This window comes from Neovison vison, chromosome 13, assembly GCF_020171115.1.
Source record: "Neovison vison isolate M4711 chromosome 13, ASM_NN_V1, whole genome shotgun sequence".
Classification (NCBI taxonomy): Eukaryota; Metazoa; Chordata; class Mammalia; order Carnivora; family Mustelidae; genus Neogale; species Neogale vison.
Genome location: NC_058103.1, coordinates 74912000 through 74921091, shown reverse-complemented (window position 1 = coordinate 74921091; position 9092 = coordinate 74912000). Strand labels below are relative to the sequence as shown.

Genomic DNA, 9092 nt, shown 5'->3' with positions numbered 1-9092 from the left:
CCAGAACTTGAACATCCAGATAAGTTTTAACTATTAAAATTGCCCTCTTGAGAGAATATGTACATATTTTATATTGCTATCATCAAAAATGTTCTTGGTATTCCTTCTTGCAATGGGCTTCAGAACCTATACACAGCATGTAAGAAAATGTTTTCCATTGCTTACCCTGCTACCTTCCTTTATTCTGAAACTTGTTCTAAGTAGCTCTGGACTATTTCCAATGTGTGTGTATGTGGGTGGGAGGGAGGGGCGTTATATATGATGATTTTCAAAAGATGACAATTTTCCATGATTATTCATATTGACAATATTTTACTTTGTGAAGTACAACTCAAAAGTATTTTCAAGCGATGACATCATATTTTAGGGAGGAAAAAAAGAACACAGATTTATGTCTGCTTTAAAGGAGTCACACTCACTGGGTGTCTATGTTCTGATGTATTCATCCAGGTCAGTCATTAATTATAAGTTCCTTAAAGGTGGAGACCATGCTATTTCAATGTATACTTCTCTAATCTCCCCACCGCGACCCAGCAACCTGATGCTACTGTCCTCAAATATGTTTGTTAGATTGACGTGATTAGCACATCCCTATTAGATAGATAGATAGATCATATATTTAACATTTCATTTCCATTTTTTATGAATTAGGCAATATTTGTGTCCATAGGCACACTAATAATCTTTTGATGATCTTCTGTAAATCCAGGAATTATACAACATAGGTCACAACGAATAAATCACTCACTAAGGGGCTTAGTAGATGAGCACTTTGTTCCTATTTATATTGCTTTGCATATTTTAGTTTAAGAATTCCTGCCAGTCAGATTACTTTCTGGGGAAAGAACTGCAGGAGTTTATACCTAATATGGATCAACAGCTATGTGCTCTAAGTAAATACATAGTTCACATCTGTATGGCTAACAAGATCAACAAAGACATTAGCTTCTATGTCATTAGGAGTCCAAATGAATCTGACCTCACAAAATTGGTCCCTGTTATACTGTCTATCACTTATTTGGGCTAATTGATGACTCAATGGACCTGGCTATTTGTTGACAACATTTCATGCTTTGATGAGATTTACTGCAGGGTGACTAATCCATATTAAAGCATATACTAAAACAAAATGCCCTAACCTAACAAATCGAATAAATGTGGTAAAGTTTTAGATTAAATACACTGAAGCAGCATTAAATTTGGAAGTACTATATGTTACAATATTTAAAAGCAATGTGGTTTTAACACTGCTCCTATAATGAACCAACTGAAAAGATGGAAGAAAATCTAAGACAGCGTTAAATTTGTGTCTGCAGCCTGGCACTCCTTGTTGTAAATTTTAAAGGAAAGTAAGAATCAGGAATACAGGGTGATTGCAACAATGATTTTCTAAAATTAGATCAATTCAGATATTTTCGGTCAGTAATTACATTTTCAAACGGCTCTTTCCAAAGTATTAGCAAATCTACTTACAACCTAGTAACTTGACCGATAACAGCACAGTTTTTATACAACAATAAACAAATGGCATGTTTAGGTTTCATCATTTGTCCAAATCCAATTCCTATAGATAAGATTCCATTCAGCACAGCTTGCAGGAGCACACCTTTGCTATCCATGAATGATGCCTTGGCTTACCTAGAAAGGAAAGAGATTGGTTATATGGTGAAATAAAGAAGAAAGAAAGAGGGAAGGAGGAAGAAAGAGAGAGAGGAATGAAAAAAGAGATGGAAGGATGAAAGGAAGGACTGAGAAAAGAGATGAAGGAAGGAGAGAATTACCTAGGATTTCTAGATTTCTTTTCTATCCTGAAATACAACATGTTACGATAATAAAAAAATATTCTTATAAACTAGGCTTCAGGTAAATATATTTTAATTGCATACATTATTAATATAGGTTGTTTTTTCTTTTAATTGCCAACAAAGATGAAAGTTTTCAACAAGGTGATTTGGGCTAGAAATTAATAAATTTCAAATATCTCAGTTGCTCAGAGAAACCCACAACTGCAATTTTAGGATCAAATGTTATAAATGTTTGTTGAAAAATGGTTTGAATTATAGAATCAGAAAAGCATTTATTTCTCAGACTACTTGAATGATTGTTAATGTAGGCTAAAAAACATCACTTGATTTGAATTACTTTGAAACATACAGGAGAACTGTGCCTTAGCAAACTATTTCTAAATACATTTATATTAATAACATGACCATGCATGGTAACTCCCACTCCTACTGGCAAAGACTCAAAAAGCTAGGTATCTGTTTTACTTAAATATATGTGTGTGTGTATAAGCCTTGAATTTTACATGTTTTAAAAATTATTAGGTTGATGCTTATATTTTTCCATATGGGCAACTTTTTAAGAATGTTGATATTGTTAAATAGAAGAAAGGGTTTATGTTTTTTTCCTACAGAAATTGTTCTTACTCCTTCCAGAACATTTTTTTTTAGCACTAACACTAAGAAGAAGTGTGTTCTCGATAGCTATGATTGACGGGCTGCTCACACATTCCACATTTTTTCTGCTTCATGCATCATCATCAGCCATCTCCAACACTCTAGTCCTGAATCTGTCCTACTTTCTGTTACCTGATTTTTGCTGTTGATTCATGAGCTAGAATAGTAAAAGGAAAAAAAAAAAACCTCCACCTTGGCTTTTTGCAATGTAGTACATCCCGTGGAAACTGAGAAATCTAGTTTTGTTCATCAGATTCATGCAAATGCAATATTGATTGACAATGATGTATATAGATCTATACACATAACGTGCTATATAAAAACCACTAAAATGTTCTATTAATGGCAGAATGCATACTGATTATAAACTACTTCAGAATGATGTGAAAATGCTGCTGAATGCCTTTTTTTTTTTTTGTACTTTCAAACTCTTTCTTGTCACTACTATTTTCAGCCAAAGCTATGTTTAAATGCACTGTCCCTAGTGCACTAGGAAGTAAAATTCTTAATTTTCCAAGCCAATAAGGTGATAAAAGCCCAAGGTCTCTCATTAACAGTTGGCTAAAAATTGTGAATGTCACACTAAATTTTTTATCATCGTGAGTGCAAAGATGGGGGACAAGGAATACTTTTTATGATTTGGGAAAATAGGAATTGAGCTTTATTCACTGTGCATGAAGCAGTTAACAAGAAGTTAACCAGCAAAAGACTGCCCTAAACTATTTTTGTGATAGCATCTTTCAGATTCAGAAGTGATGAGGCTTGAAAGAACCAAAGAAAGAAAGCCTAATGGCCCTAAAATCTGAAAAAAGGGAGCTGTAAGTTCACAATGTTGTCTCGGTGCTTCTATTACTAGACATCAAAGTTATTCCCACAGGTTTTGGGGATGTATAAATGCCAGTGAAGAAGTAAGCAGACTTCACAGAAGCTAAGCCAGAAACTTCAATCTGGGATTCACCTGTGAGTCAAAACTCTTTTCTAATGAATTATTCCAGAGAAAAGACACTGCTGAGGGAGACCTTAACCTATCAGACAAGACCTCCAGGTTCACTAGCAGGGTCAGGGTAACAAGAATGCTCTGGTCTAAAGTTGCTTTGCCAACCTTAATGGACTGCAGGCACTCACCTGGGTATACAGCTTGAACCAATAAAGAGATCACAATGGCATGATGAATAGGTAGAGTGCTCTAGAGACCATGAACAACCACTGCACCAGTCCTCTAAACTGTGACCTATATGCACACTCCGGCCCATTTACACATGGGTCATCCTCGTCAATTCAGTGCTGGAGAAGTGATGTCAATGAAAAAATAAACAGTCTGCAGACTGACTTTAAAACCCATTGCCTTCAAAGATAATCAATGCTGAAAGTCAATCTGATTTTGTGTATAAACTTTAAAAATTTGATTTCATTAATGACATTTTCAAATGTTGCATCAATGTTTAGAAAACTTTAACTTCCCCTTTAAAGAAGTAAACTATTAAAGTTTTTCTGTGCTTCAACAACCCTTTGCTCTCTGCATATGGAAAGGAATTGGTATCCGCGATACGAAACTCTAAGGGCAAAGGAAAATGATGTTCAGGGGATTTGCAAAGAAAAGATTTTATTTGGAAAGAACAATATATGAGGCAATATTCCTCAACTGTGCTTGTATGGGAAAATGATTTTTTGTTTTCATTTTCCATATGCCGTTTGAACAACTGGTCTTTTCATTAAAAGTGATGTAATAAATATATCAGTCATTTAGAGTTGCATAGATAAAACCATGTAAGGTCAATATCCATTAAAGCTAGAAGACTGACCACGTTCAGCTTTGTAATGGGGGGATTTTTCGTGGACATGAAAATATTAAAAAGGACTTTTAAGTGAGCGATAAGATGCCAGGTGAAAATGGTAAGAACAATGTACTCCTCTCCATGTAAGGAATAACAAATACACCAATGCAATCACAAGCTTAGCTAGTGAAGCACCTCTATTGGTCTGACAACACCTTCCCAAAGCTTGTCCCTTAGAAGCTCCAAATTTGCCTTCTCTTCTAATGAAGGTGGTTAAATGTGCTTCCCAGAGGAGCCCACTCACACCTGGTAAACAGAGGGAACTCAACCACCAAAGTAATGTTTATAGTTTTGGAGCCCCCCCCCCTTTGAATGGCTTGGTATTTTTTTAGTTCATTTTTGGACACTGAGAAGTGGACAGTCATATTTTCACGGTGCAGGGAAGTCCCTCCACGCCACCAATTTCACATACCTTCTTCCTTCGTGTTCTGTTTTAAGAATTTTCCCTCTCAAATGCTCATACTTCAAGGAAATGCACTCTCTCATCAAAATCTTTCTTACTAAACAAGCACCTCTGTCAGAAGTGTCTTAATTTCTTATCACAGAATTTTATCCACACAAGGAGCAATAAATAATTCATGTCATTGCCTCTTTGTTGTGTGTCCCTGAACTGCACAGAGCTGGAAGGCTGACAGCTGTGTCAGGACAAGCACCAAAGATCTGACATGACAAGTGACTAACAAGTTTCTTTCAGTTCCTAGTGAAAGAAGACAATGGCCCAAAGTGCAGAAAGAAATCCTGAAACAAAATAAAACTGCTTCTTTCTTTTTACCTAAGTGTTTGCTATGAGCTTATTTCCAACCCACAAGCCCTGGTCATTTTATAGGACTGCCCAGCCCCCTTTATTCCTCACACTCGCTTGGCCATTTACGCCTGGCCACGGATCAATATGAGCAATTCTTGGAGAAATACGATGTCTCCATGACAACCAAGCCACAAATTCTCAGTGGAAGGCAGTGAGACCAGTAGTGAACTCTCCAGAGGTTTCTAGGCCTATAAGGCAAGATGTCTTAAAATGCAGGAATGGACAGAGGAAAAAGCCAGAGTAATTCATTCTTTATTACCAGTTTAATGATGTCCGATGTATAGAACAGTACTCACTTTTTAAGTTAAGATCCTTTATCAGTACCAATCTTTTCTAATTAATCTTTGTTATGATATATCCTTTTGTTTATGTCAGATAAGCTATGCAATATTTGAATTTTACTACAATTCCACTCATACGGAGGGAGGCCTGAAATCTCTTCTACTTTTGAAATGACATAAAGCCAATCTATTCTTGCCAAAAACAATGAACACTTTGGTGAAAACTTGGCTCAGGGATTTAACTGCCTCGGGTTGATATGGAACTGTTTATGGAGGCAGTTTAAAAACCTAGTCAAAATTAGGTAATTTTTGTCAAAACTAAAAGCAATTTTAAAATAGTCTGATAGACATTTAACACTACCACCGGCCTCTCCCTTTCAGAGTGGGACTAACCTACATTTGTGTTTTAGATATTATGGCAGGAGGTGGGGTTCAGTTTCTGATTAAAAATTTCTGTGGGCTAGAAAGATGCCATTTCTCAGGTTCACGGGACGCTGAGGCAGAAGTGCGCTTCCGAACAGACACACGGCAGCAGTACATCTTTTGAGGAATCTTGGCTTAGTGGAGGGAACTGAAATACAATGCCATCGCCACCGGGTCTATTGGGGTTCCGAGATGACTTAGGGGACCTGACATAGATTGCAGGCTGCACCTTTCACTGAAAATTAAATCTCAGTAGCTCTCCTCGGGGAAGGATCAGGGGACTGTTTGCAGCTGCCCCCTGTCAGCGAAGGCTACAAGATTTGGAAATCTCTTAACTAAGCTGACAGGCCACAGAGAGGATGAATCAAAAATCTGATACAAGGATCAGCACACAAAGATGCAAGAGGGTCGGGGGTACACAGCAGCCGGAGAAAACAAGAAGGGAAAACGTACGGTGGGAGGAAAGAGTTAACCCTTTCACTCATGGTAATAAGGTAACTTCTAGTACCTTAGGGCTTTGTAGTGATCTGGGAACGTCATTCGACTTCCACAGGACTTTTTTTTTTTTTTTCCTTTTGATTAATTAGTTGTTAAAGACTAGGCATGTTTTGAAACAAGACACAAACAGAAACAAAAATCCATGCTTAAGGGCTTCTGGCTCTATCCTTCTGCTACATTTCTGTCTATTCCTTCTACAAAGAAAATACAAACCTAAGTAACCTGGGATGTGGGTAAATTTGATGGCATGAGGAAGGGTTGTTACTTTCTTTTGTTTTGTTGGTTCTCAACAGTTGATCCATCCAGAGTCCATTACTGCTATGCTAAAACCCCTTGGTCCCGTTAGCGAGCTGTATTCAGGCAGGTGAGTAGACTGTAATGACGGCTGTCATCTGAGACTCTCTTAACTCTGCACTTCCGCTCCATCCCATTACTTGAAATATTTAAAATGCTGCCATTTCTCCAGTTTTCAATCTCGGCCTCTATTAACCAGTTTAGCCTAAAATTGATGATAATGAACTAATAGTGTCAGCTTCCCTTCTCAGTCATAAAGCCTTTGTACTTCCTCCAACTGAATCCTTGATGAAAGAGGCAAAGGTAACAGCTCCACACCGTGACCCCTGGAGGTGACCATTAATTTGACAGCACAGCTGCTAAGAGAAAACAGCATTACAATGTCCTCCCCACCACCCCTTCCAAGGACCCCAAAGCTGTGTCAAATTTATCATTTTATACTTGACTATTTTTAAATGGCTTTCACCTGGACTCTCAGACTCTTCCAGGACGCATCTGTCAGGCATGTCCTCGGTGTCTTGGAAGTTTGCCGAGTTTGAGTTGCTGTCATGCTTGACCGGACTGACTGGAGCTATTAAAAAGAAAGAGAGAGAGATAAAGAAAAGAGAGAGCGATGAAAAAGTAGTAATAAACACCATTAAAATATTTCCTTTCAGTTCCACAGATATTTCCAGGGACACACTATGTAAACACAAATAATAAATTGAAATAAAATGTATCCTCTAAGTATGTATTGGCAGACATGTAATTAGTTGAAAAATCTATAGATGAGACTTTATCTTACAAGAAAAATAAGTTCATGGCATCAGCTTAAAAGCTACAAAGTAACAAAGCAATCCCTCCGAAGTAGAAATCGTATTTTTAATGCATAAATCTAAAACAATATCGTCAATTAGCAGCCATAGGACACAGACGGAAGAACATGGGGCTGGTCAGTTAGAGCAGCTCTGCATGGGTGCGGTGGTTCATCTTGTCACACAAATCACAGCTGATGAACACTTAAATGCATTTTGTTTCTTCTTCATCCAATGAGAAACTCCAAATGTCAAAAAAAAAAAAGAATAAAAGCCCTATGTAAATAAAATTTAAAATAGAGAATAAATAGTTGGCAAATGATTAATAACTACGGCCAGTGTTTTGAATGGTGACCTCAGATAATTTGTCATCATCTTCTGAGTAGGAATTACAAACAGAAACGGGAATGAGCACAGAAATCTGAAATTTCCTAAAGCACATAACACTTCTAGCTCCGTTAGAGAAAGAGACTCAAGTTCCACATTTTTGCAAAAGTTGTAATTCTTGGTCTCAATTATCTCCGTAAGCAACATATTTCCATATTCTATTCGTTCAAGGAATAACTTGTTGGGAAAAGTGGACATTGTCTTCATGAAAAAAAACTAAGTGAATAACAAAACAAAGCAAGACCACAATAATATAAATTACATCATACTTGTCTGAAGCCAAACTACATAAATATGTGTATTATTGACTACTGCTAATTTTATCTATTGCAAATTGCTGCAGTAAACACTACTACTGTCTCTTCAGGTCTTGATAACACACACAACATATTATTTATAGGCCATAAATGCAAACAAGAAAATATATAAGCCATACACGAAATGATATGTTTGTTGGCACAGGGGAGTAGGTCTGGCCACTGTTCCTAAACGCCCATTAGGAAATGATGGAGCAAAGGCTGGGGGCTTTGTCACTTCATACATACTCGGTAAGTGACACAAAGGAATGCCACCCAAGATCCAAAGCAGCGTGAGCAGAGCTCGCACTTCTCACGTTCCTCAGCATATTTTCATGGAGTGTGTAAAGCATTGGTGAGCGTGACCTGAAGTCCACAATATACACACTTTAAAGGAGACTAGTAACATAATTCCAGTCCAAGTATTCTCTTAAGCTTCACCAGTTTTCTCAGAACATGGATAGTTCTCCTCTGTTCTGTGAAAGTGTGTGCATCGAGTTTGAATTCACTTCTCTGAAATGTTTTGAGAACAAAACGTGGGAAAATTATGTGAAATGCTGTCATTTAAATTTTCCCCCCAAAAAGGAAGTAGGTACCATGTCTGCTTTATGCATTTGTCTGCCCTAGGCCTGAGGAGGTATTCTTAAAGGACTTGTGGAATGAATGAGTGAACAAGTGAATGAAGCAGAGGTATCCTGCTAGATGTCCTCCTGATCTGAGAGGATATGTGCTTTGAATGATCTTCAACTAGATCCCATCAGTTCCTTGGTTAGGCCTCCTTGAGACAAAGGATGCCTATTTGTAAAAATGGTGGTGCGGGTTAGTTTCTAATTTGGAGGAGAGACACATATGGCCTAAGTAGTTATTGGTGTAGCTGCCTTTAATTTAATTTTCCTCAGTTTAGATCATACTTACAGATTATTTTGGAATCCATCGATTTTTGTAACACATTGAGGTGGATAACTAAATATAGCAAAGTTGCAGAAAACTATTACACTGTCAAGATTTACCGGACTGTGT

At 37.4% G+C, this 9092-nt stretch overlaps 1 protein-coding gene across 1 annotated transcript in view; it reads right to left on the bottom strand.

The window, feature by feature from the left end:
- Nucleotides 1-295: 295 nt before the first annotated feature.
- The window catches only part of WDR72 (WD repeat domain 72), a 219210-nt gene continuing 210413 nt past the window's right edge, over nucleotides 296-9092 (bottom strand). The window contains exons 19-20 of the mRNA XM_044231052.1: nucleotides 7062-7166; nucleotides 296-1638 (exon numbers count right to left, since the gene is read on the bottom strand). Coding sequence (XP_044086987.1) covers nucleotides 1583-1638; nucleotides 7062-7166 — 161 coding nt within the window. The 3' untranslated portion in view covers nucleotides 296-1582. The remainder of the gene's footprint in view (nucleotides 1639-7061; nucleotides 7167-9092) is intronic.